This window comes from Microcebus murinus, chromosome 4 (genome assembly GCF_040939455.1).
Source record: "Microcebus murinus isolate Inina chromosome 4, M.murinus_Inina_mat1.0, whole genome shotgun sequence".
NCBI classification, from domain to species: Eukaryota; Metazoa; Chordata; class Mammalia; order Primates; family Cheirogaleidae; genus Microcebus; species Microcebus murinus.
Window position 1 is genome coordinate 2,362,898 of NC_134107.1, and position 24,624 is coordinate 2,387,521.

Below are 24,624 nucleotides of genomic sequence, written 5' to 3' on the forward strand. Positions count from 1 at the left end.
GAGCGCACAGCGGCCGAGGCCGCAAGGTGCACCCGAAGGGAGGTGCGGGGCGCGGGCGCAGCCGCGGCCCGGCCCGCTCCCCGCTCCCCGGGGACTGGGGTGCTCGGGCCTGCCGGGGCTCGGGAGGCGGCGCAGGGCGGGGCTCGGAGGCGCGGCTCCGGGCAGGGGGCGGGCGCTGGGGGCGGGCGTGGCGGAGAGGCCACGCGCCCCCGCCCGCCGCCGGCCGCCTCCCTCCCCGAGCACGCGGCCCCCGCTCCCGCGCGGCGGAGGCGGAGGCGCCGGGGCTGGGCGCGGGGGAGGCGCGGGGCATCCCGGAGGGGACCCCGCCCCTCCCCCCGGCCGCCCGGCGCCCCCACGCCCACGTGAGCGCAGGGCCGGCCAGGATCCCGCCGGCCGCACAGCGCGTCCCGGCTCCGCGCGCGTCCGGTCCCGCGCCAGCGCTGCACGGTCCCCGGCGGGTCCCCGCGGCCCCGGCCGGGCGCTTCGCCGGGCTCCGGCTCCTGCATCCGGGCGCAGCGCGCAGGCCACGGCGCGGGCAGGCCGCCCCCGCCGCTCCGGACGCCGGTGAGTGGGGACCGCGGCGCGGGGACTCGCGCACGCCGGGACCCGGGGGCCGGGCAGGCGCGGGCGAGGCGCGCTCGGCCGGCCCGCGGTCAGGCAGGTGGGCCGCCCTCCCGTCGCCTCCGTCGGGCCTGGGTCCCCTGCGCAGCCCCGCGCCTGCCCGTCCGCGCCCGGGCTCAGCCCCCTCCCGCGCCCCGTCCGCGCCCCGGGCTCAGCCCCCTCCCGCGCCCCGTCCGCGCCCGGGCTCAGCCCCATCCCGCGCCCCGTTCGTGCCCCGGTGCGGGCGCGCCGCTGTGGCCCCGCCGCGGGCTCTGGGGCCGGAGCGCGTGCGGGCGAGACGCAGTTCGCGGGCGGGGGGGGGCGCCTTCCTGAAGGGACGCGCGGAGCTGAGCGGGTCCACGTGCGGGGCAATTTCAGTGTCTCAAGTTTCCTATTTTGTTCCCTAAGTTGTGTGCGTGCGCGCGTGCACAGGGATTGTGTGACTGCCGCTGCCTGTGTAGACTCTCATTAATGGGGTGGTTGTGCAGGGCCGCGCGCGCGTGGCTGCGCGCCCACATGTCTGTGCGTGTGCGCGTGGGAGCTGTGTGCGTGGGTTGCGGTTCTGAGGGGGTGCGCGTGTGTTTTTACGTCTGAAGAGTCTGTGTGACTGCATGTCCGCGCAGAGTTGCGGACGTGTCCATCGCACGCACACAAGAGGTGCGGGAGGTTGTGTGTTCCCGGTGTGTGTGTCTGCCCCCCCCCCCCCCCCCCCCCCCCCCCCCGTCGCTCACTCCTCCCGCCAGCACGGCATGGGAGAAAATGTGCAGAGAGCCCTCTCCTTTTTTTTTTTTTTTTTTTTTTGAGACAGGGTCTCGCTTTGTTGCCCCGGCTAGAGTGAGTGCCGTGGTGTCAGCCTCGCTCACAGCAACCTCAAACTCCTGGGCTCAAGCGATCCTCCTGCCTCAGCCTCCCGAGTAGCTGGGACTACAGGCATGCCCGGCTAATTTTTTCTATATATATATTAGTTGGCCAATTAATTTCTATTTATAGTAGAGACGGGTCTCGCTCTTGCTCAGGCTGGTTTCGAACTCCTGACCTCGAGCAATCCTCCCGCCTCGGCCTCCCAGAGAGCCGGGATGACAGGCGTGAGCCACCGCTCCCAGCGGAGATCTCTCTGCTTTTGCTCAGGGTGGCTTCCTCGCCTCCCAGTTGCTCCCGGGGCAGCCGGCAGATCCCGTCACACCTGAGAGCGTGGCGCGTGGGAAAACCAGGCGGGAGACCCGGCCTTGAACCCCTCACCCTGCAAGGCCTCGGGGACGCGGCCACAAAGGCCACTTGCAGGGCAGGGGCCTGAGAGGCAGGGCCGGGAACCAGGAGAGACTAGAACAGAAGGGCCCCAGGGTGACGGGAGAATGCCCCCAAATCCAAGAGAGACCCGCAAAGGCCCACATGGAGGTCCCATCTCAAGCCGTGTATTTTTCAAAACCTAATATTATTTTTAGTGGCAGCGTCACCATGGTACGCGTGAGCCAGTAATGCATCTTTCTCTGTTCTTGATTTTGTGCGTGTTGGGTTTCTGCTTCTTACCAGCCACGGTCAACATCTGTCTCCTGGTCACCAGATGCTGTTCTAAGAGTCACAGGCTCTTCCCTAGGCTGGGGCTTGGCAAATGTTTTTTTTTTTTTTTTTTTTTTTTTTTTGAGACAGAGTCTCGCTTTGTTGCCCGGGCTAGAGTGAGTGCCGTGGCGTCAGCCTAGCTCACAGCAACCTCAAACTCCTGGGCTCAAGGGATCCTCCTGCCTCAGCCTCCCTAGTAGCTGGGACTACAGGCATGTGCCACCATGCCCGGCTAATTTTTTGTATATATTAGTTGGCCAATTAATTTCTTTCTATTTATAGTAGAGACGGGGTCTCGCTCTTGCTCAGGCTGGTTTCGAACTCCTGACCTCGAGCAATCCGCCCGCCTCGGCCTCCCAGAGAGCTAGGACTACAGGCATGAGCCACCGCGCCCGGCCATTGGCAAATGTTTTCAGTGAAGGGCCAGAGGGCACGTATTTTCAGCTTTGTGGCCCACGAATCTCTGTTCCAGCAACTCAGCTCCGCCACTGCGGCTCGACAGCAGCTGTGGACAGTCCGTGAGGAATGAGCATGGCCGTGTGCCAATAAAACTTTATTGACAGAAACAGACAATGAGGCCAGCCCTGGCCCGAAGACCATGCTCTGTCAGTACGGAACTGTGTCCTCCGGGGAAAACTCCAGGCTCTTGAGTGTTCCTAACTAGCTCAGATCTCAGCTCCGTGATGGCTCTTGGTTCCCACGGCCAACTTCCCCCCACTGTCCGGTGGCTGGGACCGTGATAGTCCAGGGCAGAGGGAGGGATTGTGTTTCCTGGGCAGCCTGTGGCTTCCCATCTGGGCTGTTCTTTTTTCACAGCAAGTTGAGAACAGCATGGCGGTTTCGGGAGCCCGGCCCGTCTGGAGCAGGGTCCCAGCTGCGGCTTTGCGCTGGCAAAGCAGGGCTCAGACCCGGGGGCACATGGCCTGGGGAGCCAAGGCAATGTCCCATCCCTCGGATTTGGGGAGCGGACGAGGGCGAGGGCGATCCCAGAAAAGTAGCTGCTCAGCCAGTGGCAGCGGAAAAAAATAAAAATAATAATAATTAAAAAAATAAAATAAAACAACCTCCAGGCACCTACATATTGGTGCGACTGAGCGACCACCGAGAGCCTTCCAGCTCTGAGCTGGATGCATTCTGTTTGAGGCGCTGGGGGTGATCCTTGGGGGGGCGGAGAGAGGCGGGACGGGGAGCCGGGGTCCCTCAGAAAGTGGCCGTGGGAAGTGAACCCCTTCTCTTCGTTAGTGTGAAGATCTCAGGCAAGCCAGGTGGCCGCAGAGTCCCGTGCAGGATGCAGCCCTTGAATGTCTTCCTTTGGTTCACAGAGAGTTTTTCTCCAAGAGTCGGGTGAATCTGGCGTACTGGTAGGGCCGGCACATTCGAAAGGAGGAGTTGGAAAGCCTTTAAGATAAGGAGCCGGGAGGGAACGGGGCTGGGACCCAGGGGAGGAAGCCTGAGAGTGGATTTAGAAAGATGACCAGACCCCAGCCTGCCTGGATTGGGGTCACTCTACCTTTTGGCCACATACAGGAGGGGCCCTCAAACTTTTTAAACAGGGGGCCAGTTCACTGTCCCTCAGACCATTGGAGGGCCGGACTATAGCTTAAAAAAAAAAAACGATGAACAAATTCCTATGCACACTGCACATATCTTATTTTGAAGTAAAAAAAACAAACGGGCAAAAACACCCGCAGGTGGCCCGCGGGCCGGGCCGTGGTTTGAGGACGCCTGGCTGCGAGGTCCGCGTAGGTGAGTCTGGCTCACCCCGCAGGAAAGAAGCCCAGCACCCAGAGCCCGCACTGCTTTTAGGGACCGGCAGAAATGTTTTCATTTCTTTTTTTTTTTTTCCTTTTATTTTGAGTTGGCACGTAATAATTGTACATATTTATGGGACAGGATGATATTTCAATACATGCATGCAAGGCATAAAGATCAAATCAGGGCAATCAGCATATCTGCCACCTCAAACATTTATTATTTCTTTGCGTTGTGGCATTGACGATCCCCTGATGTGGCTCCATGCGGTTAAGTGTCACTAACCACGTTTGCTCCACGGGGCTGCAGAACACGACTGCCTTCTCCTGTGTAGCTAAACTGTTTATTGCTAATGATTTTCTTTTCTTTTCTTTTTTTTTTCTGAGACTGGGTCTCGCTCTGTCGTCGCCCAGGCTGCAAGCCGTGGTGCGATGACAGCTCACTGTCACCTCCAACTCCTGGGCTCAAGGCCACAGCGCTTCTGCTTCCCAAAGCGCTGGGAGGCGCCAGGGCTCTGCCTGCAACTTTGTATCCACTTACCAACCTCCCCACCCCCGCCGCCTCTAACACTGCTCTGCTACCACTTTTTTTTTTTTTGAGACAGAGTCTCACTCTGTTGCCCGGACTAGAGTGCTGAGGCATCAGCCTAGCTCACAGCAACCTCCAACTCCTGGGCTCAAGCCATCCTCCTTGCTCAGCCTCCCGAGTAGTTGAGACTACAGGCACGCGCCACCATGCCCAGCCCAGCTAATTCATAATTTAAAAATATATATATATATTTATATAGATATAATTTTTTTTTAGTTGGCCAGTTAATTTCTTTCTATTTTTGGTAAAGACGGGGTCTCGCTCTGGCTCAGGCTGGTCTCGAACTCCTGACCTTGAGCAATCCACCTGCCTCGGCCTCCCAGAGTGCTGGGATGACAGGCGTGAGCCGCCGCGCCCGGCCTCCACTTCTTTTAAAATCAGAAAAAAGAAATAAACTTTTAGGTCGGAGAAAATGTTTTCATGTGTAATAGGAATATATCCATTTTAAAAATTGAGGTGAGACTCACGTAACACAGAATCCACCGCTGGGAAGCATATAGCTCAGTGGCATGGAGCACTCTCACCACGCTGTGCAGCTGGCACCTCTATCTAGTCCTAACACGATATGTTTATCTTTATACCAATGCAGCTGTAAGATATAATTTTACCATCTACATATTTTTTTTTTTGAGACAGAGTCTCACTCTGTCGCCCAGGCTAGAGTGAGTGCCGTGGCGTCAGCCTCGCTCACAGCAACCTCAGACTCCTGGGCTCAAGCAATCCTTCTGCCTCAGCCTCCCAAGTGGCTGGGACTACAGGCATGCGCCACCATGCCCGGCTAATATTTTCTATATATTTTTAGTTGTCCAGCTAATTTCTTTCTATTTATAGTAGAGACGGGGTCTTGCTCTTGCTCAGGCTGGTTTCGAACTCCTGACCTTGAGCGACCCACCCGCCTTGGCCTCCCAGAGTGCTGGGACGACAGGCGCGAGCCACCGCACCCGGCCTAACATAGTTGTTTTTTAATGGAGGAAAAGATCCATGAAGGAAAAAGTCCCTCAGGTCTGTGAAGTCGTAGATTCTAAGCTGCCCTGGACAAGTAAAGTGTTTAGTTGGCAAATGGATGGGTAGGTTTTATCTCTATATGCATTTTATTTAATGTTGATGAAAAATATAATTATAATAACATTTCGAGGAGTGGTCTACAGTTTTCATTTTAGATTTTTTTTTTTTTTAGAAATGTAAGTGACGGTACACGGATATAGCCAAATGTAAAGAAAAGACACAAAATCCTGAGGTTGGAAAGACATCCCAGTGCGGTGCCCGCTACACCAGAGGGACTCAGACTGGGGCCTGGAATTGTCACCATTTCCTTCCCTCATCACTCCCCCTTCCCCCTCCCCTTGCTCACCTGGGCATTTAAGCAGGGCAGCTGCATTTACTAGGCACCTGCTGTTTGCCAGGCACCTGCTGCTTCTGTCCCTGTGGAACACGTCCGGGCTGGGCACCGCACACTGTTTTGATGTTGGGGACCAGCTCCGCAGGGCCGCGTTCTGGCGGCTCCGCATGCGGCTGGCACTTAGCAAAGGCCTGTTAGTTGGGCTGGCGAGCCGGGGCAACCCCCCATTGCCTGTGATGACCTCTGTGAAATATGAAAAATGGCCAGAGCGCCCATTAGCGTGTGGCTTTCTGCCTCTGGCCTCTCCCCAGCCCTGCGGGGGAGGGGGGGGTGCCTGGGGTTTCTGGGGACCCTTAACCCTTTCCTGCCCGGACGCGCCACGCTAGAACCCCAGGTGGTGTCCCACTGGCGAGTCCCAGCACTGGCAGACTGACTCCCCCCCCCTCCCGAGCTGCTTCCTCAGTTTCCCCCAAGTGGCCATCCCCCGTTTTCCACCCCTCCGCCCTCTGCCCCGCCCCTCTCCGGACCCGCGCCTCTCTGTCCCCCCGCAGAGAGCCATGAGCAGCCATGGCAACAGCCTGTTCCTGCGCGACAGCGGCCAGCGGCTGGGCGGCGCGGGCTGGCCGGGGCGGCTGCGGGACGGGCTGCAGCAGCGGGCGCTGCGCACGCGCCTGCGCCTGCAGACCATGACCCGCGAGCACGTGCTGCGCTTCCTGCGCCGCCACGCCTTCATCCTGCTCACCGTCAGCGCCGTGGTCATCGGTGAGCTCCGCGCGCCCGCCCCGGAGGGCGGGGACTTCGGGGGACATTCCCAGCGGGGGGCCCCCACCTCACCCCACGGGCTTTTTGCTTTTGCACACCACCCCCCCCTGCCGCGTGTCCCTTCTCACCTGCACGCAGACGACGCCCCACCTGCCCCCCCCTCCTTCCAAGCCTCTATAAGCACGCGCTCACACAGGTGGGCGCGCGTGCCACGTGTACATCCGTGTGTGCGCACACGCACTCACGTGCACACACATGGCACAGACACGCGTCACGTGTGCACGCACAGAAGCGCGAACGTGTTTTCATGCACGCACAGAACGGTACAGGTGCAAACTCACGCGCACACACGTGTCAGAATCCTGAACACACGCAAGGCGTGAGCCTTGCATATACGGTCTCCCGAGCACGCATGCGCACACTGATGAGCTTAACCGCTTCGGGCCCAGCCTCGACTGCAGGCGACAGCCACAGGTGCATGCGCACAGCTACTTTAGCCGGCAGCCGTGATACGACTTTTCTGATTTTTCATCTATCAAAATAAAATTGTGAACATTTAAAAATAACGTAGTGAAAACATGTATGTATGTTACCTATTCTGGTTGACATGACAAGTAGAGCTGCCTGTAAAGTAAAACAAGCTCTCAGTGCTTTCAAGCTTTCCTCGTGGCCGGGCGCGGTGGCTCACGCCTGTCATCCCAGCACTCTGGGAGGCTGAGGCGGGAGGATAGCTCGAGGTCAGGAGTTCGAAACCAGCCTGAGCAAGAGCGAGACCCCGTCTCTACTATAAATAGAAAGAACTTAATTGGCCAACTAATATATATAGAAAAAATGAGCCGGGCGTGGTGGCGCATGCCTGTAGTCCCAGCTACTCGGGAGGCTGAGGCAGGAGGATCGCTCGAGCCCAGGAGTTGGAGGTTGCTGTGAGCGAGGCTGACGCCACGGCACTCACTCTAGCCTGGGCAACAGAGCGAGACTCTGTCTAAAAAAAATTAAATAAAAAGCTTTCCTCATCACACAAGAGCAAAACGGACGCGTGGTCAATGCGCAGTGCAGACCGCCGTGCGGACAGTGAGTGCGGCTGTGGGCCGGGCGTCGCGGCCGAGGTGGTTGAATGCACACACATTAAATGCACACACATTCCAGTGTTCAAAAACAGTAAGGTACACACAAATCACACCTGTAGACACAGCCGGGAAGGTGCATGTGCGCTTTCACGTGTATGGGCCGACGTCTACAGGTGTACACGTGTGCATGTTCTCAAGTGAACACACGCTGTCGTGTGCATGCATGTGTACACGCTAATGGCTGCGGGACGTTTATACATTTACGCACATATCAACATGTTAGCCCATAGAGTCAGACATTTTTACAGCGCACACACGTACCGATGCATGCACGCACACACTGTGTTGAATGTTTGCATTGTTGAACGTTTTTCTCTTTCCTTCACTCCTGCCCCCACACACCCTCCTTGGCGCGGACGGGCCCTGCCTGGGGCTCAGCGACCCAGGCTTCGGCCCGCGATCCCCTCCTTTTGGCCTTAGGGGTCAGCCTGGCCTTTGCCCTGCGCCCGTGCCAGCTCACCTACCGCCAGATCAAGTACTTCTCCTTTCCCGGAGAGCTGCTCATGAGGATGCTGCAGATGCTGGTGCTGCCCCTCATCGTCTCCAGCCTGGTCACAGGTGAGAGCCGCCCGGCCGGCCTCCACCCGGAGCTGGGGGGTCCCGAGCACGGGAGCCGCCCCCACGCCCCGCCCCAGCCCAGCACCTCGCGCTCGGAGCCTGCGTCTTGCGAGGACCAGAGTCTTCGGTCAAAGCCCGGTCCCCCTCAGACCCGGGTTCCAGACCCCATATGACTTTCGCCACTTCCTGTTCTTTTCCCTGGGGGTCAGATGTCTGGCTGCAAGGGGCTGGGTGCCGCCCAGCGGGAGAGAACGGCGGGGAGGGGCAGCGGGCAGGCAGCTGGGGTACCGTAGCCTGGTGGGCAGGGGCCAGGGATGGGCGAAGGGTGGAAGGGGAGTGGGACAGCCGTGTCGGGACGGTGAGGGAGGTGGGAGGGGAGTTGGCTTGGTTCATGCAGGGGTCTGAGAACGTTTTCTCTGGAGGGCTAGATAGCGAATGTTTTCAGCTTTGAGGGAACTGTGGTCTCTGTTGCAACTACAGCTGACTCTTTTTTTTTTTTTTTTTTTTTGAGACAGAGTCTCACTTTGTTGCCCAGGCTAGAGCGAGTGCCGTGGCGTCAGCCTCGCTCCCAGCAACCTCAGACTCTTGGGCTCAAGCAATCCTCCTGCCTCAGCCTCCCAAGTAGCTGGGACTACAGGCGTGCACCACCATGCCTGGCTAATTTTTTCTATATAGATTTTTAGTTGGCCAATTAATTTCTTTCTGTTTTTTTAGTAGAGATGGGGTCTCGCTCTTGGGTCAGGCTGGTTTCAAACTCCTGACCTTGAACGATCCTTCCGCCTCGGCCTCCCAGAGTGCTAGGATTACAGGCGTGAGCCACCGCGCCCAGCCCTACAGTTGACTCTTGAACAACAAGAATGGGGGTTAGGGTTTCTGATTCCCCTCCGCACAGTTGAAAATCCACGTGCAACTTGTGACTCCCCAAAAATGTCACTACTGATAGCCTACTGTTGACTGGAGGTCTTACCAATGACGTGAACAGTAGATTAACTCGCATTTTGTATGCTATGTGTATTATACATTGCATGCTCACAATAAAGCAAGCTGGAGAAAAGAATGTTATTAAGAAAATCGTAAGAAAGAGAAAATATATTTACAATTCATTAAGTGGAGGTGGATCATCATGAAGTTCTTCATACTTGTCATCTTCATGTTGAATAGGAGGAGGAGGGGTTGGTCTTGCTGTCTCAGGGTAGCAGAGGTGGAAGAAAATTCACATGTAAGTGGACCTGAGCAGTTCAAACCTGTGTTGTTCAAGGGTCAACCGGGTTGTGTTCCAATAAAACTTTATTTGCAACAAACAGGCAGTGGGCCGGATATGGCACGTGGTGGCGGTGTGCCAATCCTTGGATTTGGGGACAGGGATGAAGAAGGAGGCGTGAAAGAATGGTTTCTTAGGTTGGGTCTCCTAAAAGCAGAGGCTGAGGTGGCGATATCTGCACAGGTGGTTTATTAAGGGACACCTCTCGAGAGAAACCCAGGAGGAAGCAAGGGGAGCGGAATGCAGTAGGGAAACCAGTGAAGGAAAGACGGGTGGGCTTAGAAGAAGGCCGGCATCTCAGCCTGGTCCCATGGAGAGCCTGGAGTGTGAATGGCACCCTGGACTTGTCCCCACCCGCCCCCAGCTCTGTCCTTTCCAATTCCCACACCTGTCCGCCAAGGGCAACGAACGAGGATGGGGTGAGGGTTGGAAAAGGGCGGCTTGGAGCAGAGGGAGGGGGCGCGGGTGGAGGCGGCGTCCACGGAAGACAGGGCGGGGTAGAAGGACGGTGGCGGTGCAGGTGAACGGACCGCAGGGGATGGGGGGGTGTCTGGCGCGATGCCAGTCGCCCTGGCGACACGGGGGAGGGTGGGACAGCTGGGTGGGGGAGCCGGCGGTGGGGCATGCAGGGGCCGCACCTTCCACTGTCCCCCAGGCATGGCGTCGCTGGACAACAAGGCCACGGGGCGCATGGGGATGCGCGCGGCCGTGTACTACATGGTGACCACGGTCATCGCGGTCTTCATCGGCATCCTCATGGTCACCATCATCCACCCCGGGAAGGGGTCCAAGGAGGGGCTGCGCCGAGAGGGCCGGATCGAGACCATCCCCACAGCCGACGCCTTCATGGATCTGATCAGGTGACATTCCTTCTCCTCTCGGTGCCCAAAACCTGCCCTGGGGTTTTGCACAGGCGATGCAGCTGCGCAGTTGCACGGGCGATGCAGTTGGACAGGCGATGCAGCTGCACAGTTGCACGGGCGATGCAGTTGGACAGTTGCACGGGCGATGCAGTTGGACAGTTGCACGGGCGATGCAGTTGGACAGTTGCACGGGCGATGCAGCTGGACAGTTGCACGGGCGATGCAGTTGCGCAGTTGCACGGGCGATGCAGTTGCGCAGTTGCACGGGCGATGCAGTTGCGCAGTTGCACGGGCGATGCAGTTGGACAGTTGCGCGGGCGATGCAGCTGGACAGTTGCACGGGCGATGCAGTTGCGCAGTTGCACGGGCGATGCAGTTGCGCAGTTGCACGGGCGATGCAGTTGGACAGGCGATGCAGTTGCACAGTTGCACGGGCGATGCAGTTGCGCAGTTGCACGGGCGATGCAGCTGCACAGTTGCACGGGCGATGCAGCTGCACAGTTGCACGGGCGATGTATCTGCACAGTTGCACGGGCGATGCAGCTGCACAGTTGCACGGGCGATGCAGTTGGACAGTTGCACGGGCGATGCAGCTGCACAGTTGCACGGGCGATGTATCTGCACAGTTGCACGGGCGATGCAGCTGCACAGTTGCACGGGCGATGCAGTTGCACAGTTGCACGGGCGATGCAGTTGCACAGTTGCACGGGCGATGCAGTTGGACAGGCGATGCAGCTGCACAGTTGCACGGGCGATGCAGCTGCACAGTTGCACGGGCGATGCAGCTGCACAGTTGCACGGGCGATGCAGCTGCACAGTTGCACGGGCGATGCAGCTGCACAGTTGCACGGGCGATGCAGTTGGACAGGCGATGCAGCGGCACAGTTGCACGGGCGATGCAGTTGGACAGGCGATGCAGCTGCACAGTTGCACGGGCGATGCAGCTGCACAGTTGCACGGGCGATGCAGCTGCACAGTTGCACGGGGGATGCAGTTGGACAGGCGATGCAGTTGCACAGTTGCACAGGCGATGCAGTTTGACACACTTTCCAACTGCATCACCTCCTCAGATGCGATCTTCTGACCCTTGGGCTGGAGGGGCTGTAGCCGCCACCGCCGCCGTGGCATGGCATCTCGGGGTGGGGTCGGAACAGCCGGCACTTGCCCGGGGCTCCCAGGCTCCCGTGGAGGGCGAGCCCCGATTCTCTCTGGGCAGCACGACTCTGCCGGCCAGAGTCAGGTCCGGCCAGGGCTGCAACCTTATAGTCCACTGGCTTGGGGGAACCTCGAGCCGCAGGGGTTTAGGGGCCCTCTGTGGTTCTGTGGGGCTACCCCTGGTGCATGTGTGTTTGCACTGAGGTCCCCCAGCTGACGTAGGGCTCCTGGCAGGGGGCTCAGGCGGACCCGATTTGGAGGTGCATTTGCCCCTCTTAGCTGGGCGGCCGCGGGTGTCCCGCGTACGTCCTCTGTGCCTCGGTTTCTTCCCGTCTAAGAAGGGGACGTGAGCAGCACTCACCTCCAGGGCTGTCTATGCAGTGCTTGCGTCGGAGGGCGGGGGCGAGGCGTGCGTTCCGTGTGCGACGTGTGGGCTGCCGCCATGGCCGTTGTGGTCACGGTTCGTGTTGCCATTATCTCGCAAGCCCGCTCCCCTCCAGGGGCTAACCGCTTCCCTTCCTCCCATGCTGCTCTGCAGAAACATGTTCCCGCCCAACCTCGTGGAGGCCTGCTTCAAACAGGTCAGGGGGAAGGGCCCGGTTGGATGAGGGAGGTTTTGGGGTGGGGGGCGTGGGGGCGGCGGGTGTCGAGGGGGTGGGGCTCTTGGACGGGTCTGGAACGTGTCTCCCTTGGGTGGGACGATCAAGGGAGGACCAGCGAGAGGGACTTGGGGTGCGGGCCGCCTGAGCATGGGACGGGACAAGGTCTCTAGGCTAGGGTGGAGACTCGGGGTCTCCTGACCGTGCACGGCTGGTGGGGGGGAGGCTCTCCAATCCGCATGGATGTTGCCCCGGGGAGCGTGTGAAGGATGCAGACTCGGGACTCATGATTCCATGCGTTGGCTGTTCGCTGCCTCCATTATTCTTTTTAAGACATTTTATTTTATTTATTTATTTATTTAACGTGAGAAAGCGTCTTGCTCTGTGGTCCCTTGCTCAGTGGTGCCCTCGTAGCTCACTGCAGCCTCCAACTCCTGGGCTCAAGCGATCCTCCTGCCTCAGCCTCCCTCAGCTGGGACTACAGGTGTGCGCCACCATGTCCGGCTGATTTTTCTATTTTTTTTTTTTTAGTAGAGATGGGGTTTTGCTCTTTTGCTCAGGCTGTTCTCGAACTCCTGACCTCAAGCGATCCTCCCATCTCAGCCTCCCAGGGTGCTAGGATGACAGGCGTGAGCCACCGCGCCCGGCCAGCATTTTCTTTACCTGTTCAGCTATAGATGGACTCTTAGGTTGCTCCCATATCTTGGCTGTTGAAATAGTGCTCCAAAGAACATGAGAGTGCAGGTATCTCTTTGAAATACTGATTTTATTTCTTTTGGATATATACCTAGTAGTGGGATTGCTGGGTCCTAATGTAGTTCTATTTCTGATTTTTTTTTTTTTTTTTGAGATAGAGTCTCACTCTGTTACCCGGGCTAGAGTGCCGTGGCGTCAGCCTAGCTCACAGCAACCTCCGACTCCTGGGCTCAAGCGATCCTCCTGCCGCAGCCTCTCGAGTAGCTGGGACTACAGGCACGCGCCACCATGCCCGGCTCATTTTTTTCTACTTTTAGTTGTTTGGCTAATTTCTTTCTATTTTTTTTTTTTTTTTTTTTGAGACAGAGTCTTGCTTTGTTGCCCAGGCTAGAGTGAGTGCCATGGCGTCAGCCTCGCTCACAGCAACCTCAAACTCCTGGCTCAAGCAATCCTCCTGCCTCAGCCTCCCAAGTAGCTGGGACTACAGGCATTCGCCACTATGCCCGGCTGATTTTTTGTATATATATTAGTTGGCCAGTTAATTTCTTTCTATTTATAGTAGAGACGGGGTCTCGCTCTTGCTCAGGCTGGTTTCGAACTCCTGACCTCGAGCAATCCGCCCGCCTCGGCCTCCCAGAGAGCTAGGATTACAGGCGTAAGCCACCGCGCCCGGGCCAATTTCTTTCTATTTTTAGTAGAGACCGAGTCTTGCTCTTGCCCAGGCTGGTCTCGAACTCCTGAGCTCAAGCGATCCTCCCGCCTCGGCCTCCCAGAGTGCTGGGATGACAGGCGTGAGCCGCCGCGCCCGGCCTATTTCTCATTTTTGTGAGGATCCTCTGTACTGTTTTCCGCAGTGGCTTTCCTAATTCCCTCAGACCGTTGGAACAGATCCCGTGCACGCCGCACATAGCTTATTTCGAAGTGAAAAAGCAAAGGGGCAGAAACGCCCGCGGGCCGTAGTTGGAGGACGCCTGGTCTAGGCGACGCGGCTGCACCCCCTGAGCCAGGTCCGGGCGGCGTGTCTGTGTTTCAGTTCAAGACGCAGTACAGCACGAGGGTGGTGACCAGGACGGTCGTGAGGACGGAGAACGGGTCCGAGCTGGGCGCGTCCGAGCCTCCTCCCTTCCCGGCGGAGAACGGGACCAGCTTCCTGGAAAATGTCACCCGGGCCTTGGGCACCCTGCAAGAGGTGCTGACCTTTGAGGAGACCGTGCCCGTGCCCGGCTCGGCCAACGGCATCAACGCGCTGGGCCTCGTGGTCTTCTCTGTGGCCTTTGGGCTGGTCATCGGCGGCATGAAGCACAAGGGCCGGGTCCTCAGGGACTTCTTCGACAGCCTCAATGAGGCCATCATGAGGCTGGTGGGCATTATCATCTGGTGAGTGCTGGGCTGTGCCAACGGGGACCAGGAGCCGGGGCTGGGGGCCGGGCCGGGGGAGGCCACGGGAGCGCTTGCCGGAGACCTTTGGCCAAAGTCATTCACCGGTGTCCTGGCTCCTTCCCCTGCTAACTCCTCCACTCGCTGCTGCCTTGTCCTCCTGCAGTGATTTCCTCACTCACTCACACCTTCGATTACCTGTTCATCCACTCATTCTTTTTGTTTTTGTTTTTTTTTTTTTTTTTTTTTTTTTTTTGAGACAGAGTCTCGCTTTCCTGTCCAGGCTAGAGTGAGTGCCGTGGCGTCAGCCTCGCTCACAGCAACCTCAAACTCCTGGGCTCGAGTGATCCTTCTGCCTCAGCCTCCCGAGTAGCTGGGACTACAGGCATGTGCCGCCATGCCCGGCTAATTTTTTTTATATATATATCAGTTGACCAATTAATTTCTTTCTATTTATAGTAGAGACGGGGTCTTGCTCTTGCTCAGGCTGGTTTTGAACTCCTGACCTTGAGCAATCCGCCCGCCTCGGCCTCCCAAGAGCTAGGATTACAGGCGTGAGCCACTGCGCCCGGCCCTTTTTGTTTTTTAAGTCAGAGTCTCGCTCTGTTGCCCAGGCTACAGTGAGTGCCGTGGCGTCAGCCTCGCTCACAGCAACCTCAGACTCCTGGGCTCAAGCGATCCTCCTGCCTCAGCCTCCGGAGTAGCTGGGACCACAGGCATGCGCCACCACGCCCGGCTCATTGTTTCTATATATTTTTAGTTGGCCAATTAATTTCTTTCTATTTATAGTAGAGACGGGGTCTCGCTCTTGCTCAGGCTGGTCTGGAACTCCTGACCTCGAGCGATCCTCCCGCCTCGGCCTCCCAGAGTGCTGGGATGACAGTCGTGAGCCACCGCGCCCGGCCTGTCTGTTCATTTTCTTACTCATGTATCCCCTTGCTAGTTAGTTGTTCCTTAATTGGTGCATTCATCTGTTCATTCGTTCTGTAAGTTCCTTCATTCCTTCAAACAGTCCTCTGGAGCACGGAGGTACGTTGCATCCGTGCCGAGAGGAGCTCGCAAAGTCTCGGGGAGGACAGCCGGGGTGCAGACTCTATAGCAAAGGGACACTTGGAAACTGGGGGACGTGGAGAAGGGGCAGCGAATGGAGGGAGATGCGGCAAATGCCGCCTGGGGAGGCGAGGAGATGCCATAGAGAAGGGCCTTGACCTCTTAGCTGGGCCTTGACCGGTGAGCAGGAATCCGGCCGACAGAGAAGTGCCCCAGACACAGGGAAGAGAACATGCGGAGCTGGAAAGTGCCAGACTGGTTTGGAGAACGGCGGGGAGTGGAGTTGAGGAAGGGGAGGGCGCAGAGCAAGTTGGAAGCCGGAGGTGTTAGCGAGGGCGTCCGGTGCAAAGGAAGTAGAGACGAGGTCTCACTCTTGCTCAGGCTGGTTTCGAACTCCTGACCTCGAGCGATCCGCCCACCTCGGCCTCCCATGGTGCTGGGATTAGAGGCGTGAGCCACCGCGCCCGGCCAACAAACACTTACCTGCCCCAGTCCTGGAGGGCGGGAAATCCAAGATCAAGGCACCCACACCTTCGTCAGGTGAGGGCCATCGTTCGTCAGGTGAGGGCCATCGTTCGTCAGGTGAGGGCCATCGTCTGGGTCTGGCCGTATGCTTGCTGTGTCCTCACCGGGCGGCAGGGGCCGGGGAGCCCTCTGGGGTCTCTTGTGTAAGGGCACTCATCCCATTCATGAGGGTCCCCATCCTCGTGACCCGGCCACCTCCCAGGGGGCCCAACTCCTGACTCTGTCACTTTGGGGATCAGGATCTCAGCGTATGAGTTTTGGGGCAGACACGAGCATTCTGTGCATAGCAGAACGTAAGCACCGTGAGGACAGTGTGGACAGAAAAAATCCAAGCCCTGAAATCTTTGAAAGAAGTTTGTTCTGAGCCCAATTTGAGGACCATGACCCGGAGCCACTCTCAAGAAGCCTTGAGCAAGTGGGCTGGCCGTGGCTGGGTGACAGTTCAGTTTTATACATTTTCAGAGAGACAGGGGTCACAGGCAAAGTCACAAATCAATACGTGAGAGGCAGACATTGGTTTGGCCCAAAAAGGTGGGACATCTCGAAGCGGGGGCTTACAGGTTATATAGGTGGGTTTAAAGATTCTTTGGCTGGCAATTGGCTGAGCGAGTTAGACTTTATCTAGAAGACCAGAAAAGGATATGCTTATTTTAAGATAAGGGTGTGGGCACTCTGGGAGGTCCAGACAGGAGGACATTTTAAATTCACAATAGGCGCCTGCTAGGATGCTTTAAGATGCTTTAAATTTAAGAGTAGGCATCCGCTAGGATGCTTGAGTTAAGATAGGGGCTTCTTATCTTTTAGGTGATGCTAATGCCATACCGGAATCAGGTTGGGAAGTAAAATCATCGCTTTATTTGGTTACCAAAAGCCGCTTAGTGGGAATTTACCATTTGTCAGCCTGACCCAGCTGGCCTCTTTAGGAAGGAGTTTTTAGCAAAAAAAAAAAAAAAAAAATCAGAGTTCAGTCCTCAACGGGAACCATGTGCCGAGACCTGGCAGGTGCTCATTGGTCCTCGAATGAACGGATACGTCGGTGATTTTGATAGGACTGGTCGTTCGAGATGTGGGCAGGAGATGCTGGTGAAATAGCCCGGGCGGCACATGAGTGACAATATGCGCTACTAGGAAGGGGAACGGGGCGTGAAGGTTTCAAGTGTGGGACAAAGAACTGGGAGCAAGAAATAAGGTAGGGACTATCTTGGTACTGTCTAGCGAGGAGACGCTGAAGATGTGACTATTTGGGGGCAGGGGAGGGTTTGAATGGGGGAGTGAATGACGGAGGGACCCGGGTAAGGTTCTATGTCCCGGAGTTGCTGGACGTCCCTGCTGTCGGGGCGAGCAGGGGGAGGAGGCGGGCTGTGCCCGTGGGGCGTGGGGAGGGTTGGGGTGGAGCGGGGCGCCGTGGTGGGCGACGTCCGTGGGCGCGGCGTTGGAGATGCCAGCCTCGGCCCCGCAGGGAGGCTGGGAGGGAGGCCCGACAGGTGTGTGGCTTGCCTAGGTACGCGCCTGTGGGCATCCTCTTCCTGATTGCCGGGAAAATTCTGGAGATGGAAGACATGGCCGTGCTGGGAGGCCAGCTGGGCATGTACACCCTGACTGTCATCGTGGGCTTGTTCCTCCACGCTGGCGGCGTCCTTCCCCTCATCTACTTCCTCGTCACTCACCGGAACCCCTTCCCCTTCATCGGGGGCATCCTGCAGGCCCTCATCACCGCCATGGGCACGTCGTCCAGGTACGGCCTTGCTGCCTGCCCTGCCGCCCTCCTTGCACTCGCTCCCCGCCTTTCGTGGGCTGTCCTAGCAGTCCTGCCCCGTCCCTGCGCAGTACTGTCAGGGGCCCGGGAGGGTCTCTTGGGGGGGGGCTGGACTTTGTCCTAGGCTGGCTCTCCTGGTCCCTTTTCCTCCTCTCCTGTTTTTCCATTTCCTATGGAGGAGAGACCCACATGCCAATTTTGAGGTTAGGAGGAAGGTTCCAGGTTGCCCCGAGAGCTCAGTCATTTCCTCGCTCAGATCTCATCTCCCCTTGAGAGGGTGTCTGGGAGCTCTCTTGGCTTCCTTCTCCTTTTTTTTTTTTTTTTTTGTAGTTTTAGGGGGTTAATAAAGAGCCCCTCTTCCCACCTCACCCAAATTCAAAACAATTTGAGAAGTGTCACGAGAGCCAAACAGATGGAGGGAAAATATCATTTCTAAATTGCTGGTAACGCTGACCGGCCAGCGTGCCTTTTGGGCTGTGGCTAACCCAGCCTGATGTTGCCGTGTCCCGGAATTAAACCCACCTGGTCACCGCCAAGCCGGACACCCAAAGGCCCGCTCCGGGAGTCCAGGCTTCTTGCCAAATTATGTAAAGCCGACCAGGCAGAGCACAGGTCCCGTGGGCAGGCCGATCCCAAACGAGATGGCCCACTCCTGCTAAACTTCCCGATCAGTGAAGTCACTCTTCCTCTCCTGTGAAGCGGCAGGGAGAGAGAGAATTAGCACAGCCAGGGTCACTCGCAGTGCCGGGAACTAGGGTCCTCTGTAGTACCCCTCTTTTAGCGCTGAGCTGTGGGAGGTCAGCAGACCGTTAATCCTCTCCTTTCTGGCAGTGAACAGTTAGAGTGAACCAGTGGCATAGACTGGTGTCCAGTCGTTGGCCTCAAGCTATGGGCTGTAAGTGGGTCAAGAGATCTTCAGCCTGGGGGACCCGCATTGCTCTGCTCTCCCCGTGTCCTGAGGAGCTCCCCGCGGGCCATGCACAGTCAGCCTCTGAAATGTTATGTGCCTCCCCTCTGCCTCTTGCTGGACCCTCACCTGGCCTTCTCGGTGTTTCCAAGGGGAAATCTCATCTGGCCCCTTGTTGCCCTGGCCACGCCCCACTCTCAGCCCCACCTCTGGCCACGCCCCATTCTCAGCCCCACCTCTGGCCACATCCCACTCTCAGCCCCACCTCTGGCCACGCCCCACTCTCACCCCCACCTCTGGCTACCCCCCCACTCTCAGCCCCACCTCTGGCTACCCCCCCACTCTCAGCCCCACTTCTGGCCACGCCTCACTCTCAGCCCCACCTCTGGCCACGCCCCACCCCAGCCCCACCTCTGGCCACGCCCCACTCTCAGCCCCACCTCTGGCCACCCCCCACTCTCAGCCCCACCTCTGGCCACCCCCCACTCTCAGCCCCACCTCTGGCCACGCCCCACTCTCACCCCCACCTCTGGCCACTCCCCACTCTCAGCCCCACCTCTGGCCACGCCCCACTCTCACCCCCACCTCTGGCCACCCCCCACTCTCAGCCCCACCTCTGGCTACCCCCCCACTCTCAGCCCCACCTCTGGCTACCCCCCCACTCTCAGCCCCACCTCTGGCTACCCCCCCACTCTCAGCCCCACTTCTGGCCACGCCTCACTCTCAGCCCCACCTCTGGCCACGCCCCACCCCAGCCCCACCTCTGGCCACGCCCCACTCTCAGCCCCACCTCTGGCCACCCCCCACTCTCAGCCCCACCTCTGGCCACCCCCCACTCTCAGCCCCACCTCTGGCCACGCCCCACTCTCACCCCCACCTCTGGCCACTCCCCACTCTCAGCCCCACCTCTGGCCACGCCCCACTCTCACCCCCACCTCTGGCCACCCCCCACTCTCAGCCCCACCTCTGGCTACCCCCCCACTCTCAGCCCCACCTCTGGCTACCCCCCCACTCTCAGCCCCACCTCTGGCTACCCCCCCACTCTCAGCCCCACTTCTGGCCACGCCTCACTCTCAGCCCCACCTCTGGCCACGCCCCACTCAGCCCCACCTCTGGCTACCCCCCCACTCTCAGCCCCACCTCTGGCTACCACCCCACTCTCAGCCCCACCTCTGGCCACGCCCCACTCTCAGCCATGCCCCTGCCCCCACCTGGCTGTGCCCTGTTCCCAGCCACATCTCTGGTCATGCCCCATTCTCAGTGCCCCCCAACTATGCCCGGTTCTCAGCCACGTCCCACTCTCCGCCACACCCCACCCAGCCACGCCCCCTCCGCAGGCATGCCCCACCCACCTGGCTATACCCACAGTCACTCCCCTCCAGCCACGCCCCCTCCGCGGGCATGCCCCACCCACCTGGCTATACGCACAGTCACTCCCCTCCAGCCACGCCCCCTCCGCAGGCATGCCCCACCCACCTGGCTATACCCACAGTCACTCCCCTCCAGCCACGCCCCCTCCGCGGGCATGCCCCACCCACCTGGCTATACCCACAGCCACGCCCCTCCAGCTACGCCCCCCCCATGCAGGCATGCCCCACCCGCCTGGCTATGCCCACAGCCACGCCCCATTCGCAGCCACGCCCCGCCCCACCTGGGCACGCCCTGTGCTCACCCTCCGGCTCGCTCTCTCCGCAAGCTCCGCCACGCTGCCCATCACCTTCCGCTGCCTGGAGGAGGGCCTGGGCGTGGACCGCCGCATCACCAGGTTCGTGCTGCCCGTGGGGGCCACGGTCAACATGGACGGCACTGCCCTCTACGAAGCCCTGGCTGCCATCTTCATTGCCCAAGTCAACAACTACGAGCTCAACCTGGGCCAGATCACAACCATCAGGTGAGGTGCCCTGGGGAGGGGAACCTGCCCGCAGGGGGGCCCTAAGAGGTCAGATACCAGCTTGGCTATGGGGGAGGAGGGAGCCACAGCTGGAGCGCAAGGGAGCCCTGAGATGTTGGGGGGGGGAATGTGGGAAGACCCAGTGCCAGGTGAGGTGGGAGGTGAGACTGGCCCACCTGAGGCTGTCCGGAGCTGGGAAGATGTGCCCGGCCGGTTCTCTTCTCACATGCTGTTGTGGGACGTCCCTTTGTCCGGCGCTTTCCAAAGTATGCCTGGTGCACCCTAATAACCCGAGGTTCTTCTTGTCAATATAGATCCCTGGGTCCCCTCATCCGGAAGTTCTAATTTGGTCCTTATAAAAGTCACAGCAAACAGTATCATCTCCTCCAGGTCTTTGCAACTGGAGTGTTGCCTTTTCAGGGAAGCCCTGTGTAAGATGGCACACCTGGACTCTGTAAGGTTGCACCGTTTCCCCAAGTGGCACCGACTGCCTTAGTGTGGATTTCACTTGTTCAGCGTGCTTGTTGCCTCCTTCCCCTGAATGCAGGCTCTGTTTGGCCAGGGATTTTCTTCTGTGGGAATTTCTGCTAGGTGTCTAGCACGTAGTGGATGCTGACTAAATGTGCATTCGAAGGATGAATTTATTGAACGCTCTGTAACCAGTCTTTGAGCAAAGCGCCTTTGTGCACACTCTGCACACACAAAGCAATCGTAAAGTGGGACAGTCTTTTTTTATTTTATTTTTGAGACAGAGTCTCGCTTTGTCGCCCGGGCTAGAGTGAGTGCCGTGGCGTCAGCCTCGCTCACAGCAACCTCAGACTCCTGGGCTCAAGCGATCCTCCTGCCTCAGCCTCCCGAGTAGCTGGGACTACAGGTGTGCACCACCACGCCCGGCTAATTTTTCCTATTTTGGGTAGAGAGGGGGTCTCACTCTTGCTCAAGATGGTCTCCAACTCCTGAGCTCGAGGAATCCTCCCGCCTCTGCCTCCCAGAGTGCCAGGATTACAGGTGTGAGCCGCCATGCCCGGCTGGTAGATGATTTCTTCTCTTGGCTGGAAACTTGGCCCCCCTTCCAGAGTTCCATTCCCAGCACCCGGACCTGGCTGTCCTGGTCGCCTGCTTCTAGCACGCGTACGTCCAGGGAGGCCACTTGCCTGCCGTGCGGTCTGATGCCTCCGCGTTTCTCCGGGCCTCGGAGCCAGCTGGTTCCGCACCTGCTCTTGCATCCACTAAACGTATCATCGAACCGACTTCCAACCGGAAGCCAGCCAAGGAGGAGGGGGGCCCGCCTGCCTGGGCCCTCAGTGGAAGTCGCTTGAGCATTCGCTTTTCATTTGGGGGGAAATTTCATTCATTCGTTTCTTGCAGGTAGCCAAGTGCTGGCTTTTTAAAAATTTACTTTTTATTACTGCATACACGGAAGGTGCAGGACGTGATGCTTTGACGTACCTGGCGAGGGGCCGGCTGCAGGCCAGCAGTCTGACATGCCCGAAACATCGCAGAGTTATCTTCCTTTTGTTTTCTAGCAAGAGCACCTAAAATTGACTCCCTTAGAAAATTCCCAGGGAACAGCACGACATCACTCCGGTGGGCCTCCTGCGGGACGCCGCCTCTCTAGCTTTATTCGCCCTACATAACTGCAGCTTTGTGTCCCTTGACTACGCCTCCTAGTGCCCCATGGCCTCTGGTAACCGCCAGTCCACGCTCTGTTTCTGTACATGCGGCTTTTGTTTTTTATGTTCTTTTTTTTTTTTTTTTTGTAGATTCTACATATAAGAGAGGTCATGCAATATTTGTCTTTCTGTGTCTGGCTCAGGTGTCTAATTAAGACGCCCCGGGAGCCGGGCGCGGTGGCTCACGCCTGTAATCCCAGCACTCTGGGAGGCCGAGGCGGGCGGATTGCTCGAGGTCAGGAGTTCGAAACCACCCTGAGCGAGACCCCGTCTCTACTAAAAAATAGAAAGAAATTAATTGACCAACTAAAAATATATATACAAAAAAATATTAGCCGGGCGTGGTGGCGCATGCCTGTAGTCCCAGCTACTCGGGAGGCTGAGGCAGGAGGATCGCTTGAGCCCAGGAGTCTGAGGTTGCTGTGAGCTAGGCTGACGCCACGGCACTCACTCTAGCCTGGCCAACAAAGCGAGACTCTGTCTCAAAAAAAAAAAAAAAAAAAAAAAAGACGCCCCGGGGAGCTGATCCCGTCTGGGTGTTCTCTCTCTCTCTCTTCCTCCTCTCCCCCCACCGTCTCCCCACGTTCCCTCTCCTCGACATGCAGCATCACGGCCACAGCGGCCAGCGTGGGGGCGGCTGGCATCCCCCAGGCGGGTCTGGTCACCATGGTCATCGTGCTCACGTCGGTCGGCTTGCCCACGGAAGACATCACGCTCATCATAGCCGTGGACTGGTTCCTGTGAGTGTCCTCCAGGCCGTGTCTTCCCCACGCCCCCAGCCCGTGGGACCCCACTCCAGCAAAGACACAGAGTTCCAGAGTTTTAGAGTGAAGGGGGGGCCTCGGAGAGAGCACCCCAGATGCCGCGGAGTTGTCCCTGGGACGTAAGGCGGGGAGGGGACATACAGCAAAGGCTTTGTGCATCAGCCAGAGAAACTTCTCTTTCACCTGTTTCACGTGGAAGTCACAAAAAGGGACCCATGGGCAGATCTGGCTCGCAATTTTTTTCTTTATTTCTTTTTTTTTGAGACAGAGTCTCGCTTTGTTGCCCAGGCTAGAGTGAGTGCCGTGGCGTCAGCCTCGCTCACAGCAACCTCCAACTCCGGGGCTCAAGCGATCCTCCTGCCTCAGCCTCCCGAGTAGCTGGGACTACAGGCATGCGCCACCATGCCCGGCTAATTTTGTTTTTTCTATATATTTTTAGTTGGCCAATTAATTTCTTTCTATTTTATAGTAGAGACGGGGGTCTTGCTCTTGCTCAGGCTGGTTTCGAACTCCTGACCTCGAGCAATCCTCCCGCCTCGGCCTCCCAGAGTGCTGGGATGACAGGCGTGAGCCACCGCACCCGGGGCCCTCTTTCTTTCTTTCTTTCTTTTTTTTTTTAGAGATGGGGTCTTGCTGTGTTGCCCAGGCTGGGCTCCTCCTGCCTCAGTTTCCTGAGTAGATAGATGGCACTGCATACATTTTTTAAAACATTTCTCTGGGAGACAGTGAGAGCCTGTATAAAAAAAAAATTGTCAGCTTTTAAAAGCAGGAGGTTTACATTAAAAAAAAAAAAAATCTGGACTGCCCATCCCCACGTGGGAGCGTTCGCTGGGCCTGAGTCCCATCTGACGGTCTGCAGCCCGCCCTAGCCAGCCCTCTATTGACTCAGGCCTGGCCTGATTTACTCACGGTGGTTACCGTCCTTTTCTTTATGATTTTCAGCTGACGGTGCCTAACCATCTGTATCAGATGTTCATATCTTGTTTTTTGTTTTTTTTTTTAAAGTCGCATTGCTAAGATCAAATGTGAATATCTCAGAGCGGGTCCAGCCTGCGTTTGTTGGCAGGGGAAACTGAGGGAAGGGAGGGTGAGGAAGCTGCTTGAGTTCATGGGGTCACAGATGCTACTGGCAGGTACAGGGGGCTCCCCGCCACCCCCGACCTCTGTTGCACCCTCTCCCTTGTGCAGCTTTTCGGGCCCCCATGAACACCTGCTTCTCTCTCCCCCTCCCCCTCCGCCAGTGACCGGCTTCGCACGATGACCAACGTGCTGGGGGACTCCATCGGGGCGGCCGTCATCGAGCACTTGTCCCAGCGGGAGCTGGAGCTGCAGGAGGCGGAGCTGACCCTCCCCAGCCTGGGGAAGCCCTACAAGTCCCTCATGGCCCAGGAGAAGGGGGCCTCCAGGGGGCGGGGAGGCAACGAGAGTGCCATGTGAGGGGCCCCCAGCCCTGCCGGCCAGAAAGGAGGGAAGGGGACCGGGGAGGGGAGTCCTGGGGACAATCTCACGCCCAACCGGCCTCGGGCTGGACACACATGTCCTGCTTAGCTTGTTTAGCGGGGAGGACACTGAAATAAAGGGACAGGCACGAGAGGTGTCCAAGGTCTCCGTTCATCTCTGAGCGCGTGCCGAGAACTTGAGGGAGGGCAGCGGACAAGGGAGAGGTGGCACAGTCCCCCGCGCCACCCCGGGTTTACGGGGAGGGAAGGCTTCGGGTGCAACAAGACGAGAGGTCAACTCATGCCCCTGAGTTTCTCAAGGAGTGGGAGAACTGAAGAAGATAAAGAAAAAGCCACTGTTTCTCATAATAAAGCAGAACCCATC

The 24,624-nt window shown here is 58.0% G+C and overlaps 1 protein-coding gene across 1 annotated transcript; it reads left to right on the forward strand.

Moving 5' to 3' along the window:
- The first annotated feature begins 223 nt into the window (after window positions 1-223).
- On the forward strand, window positions 224-24,384 carry SLC1A6 (solute carrier family 1 member 6). Its single transcript, XM_076001234.1, has 10 exons — window positions 224-564; window positions 6,388-6,598; window positions 8,146-8,283; window positions 10,200-10,404; window positions 12,101-12,143; window positions 13,891-14,234; window positions 17,311-17,544; window positions 20,169-20,363; window positions 22,642-22,776; window positions 24,042-24,384. The coding sequence occupies exons 2-10, from the start codon at window positions 6,394-6,396 to the stop codon at window positions 24,235-24,237; spliced, it is 1,695 nt and encodes a 564-aa protein (XP_075857349.1). The 5' UTR covers window positions 224-564; window positions 6,388-6,393; the 3' UTR covers window positions 24,238-24,384.
- Window positions 24,385-24,624: the final 240 nt, after the last annotated feature.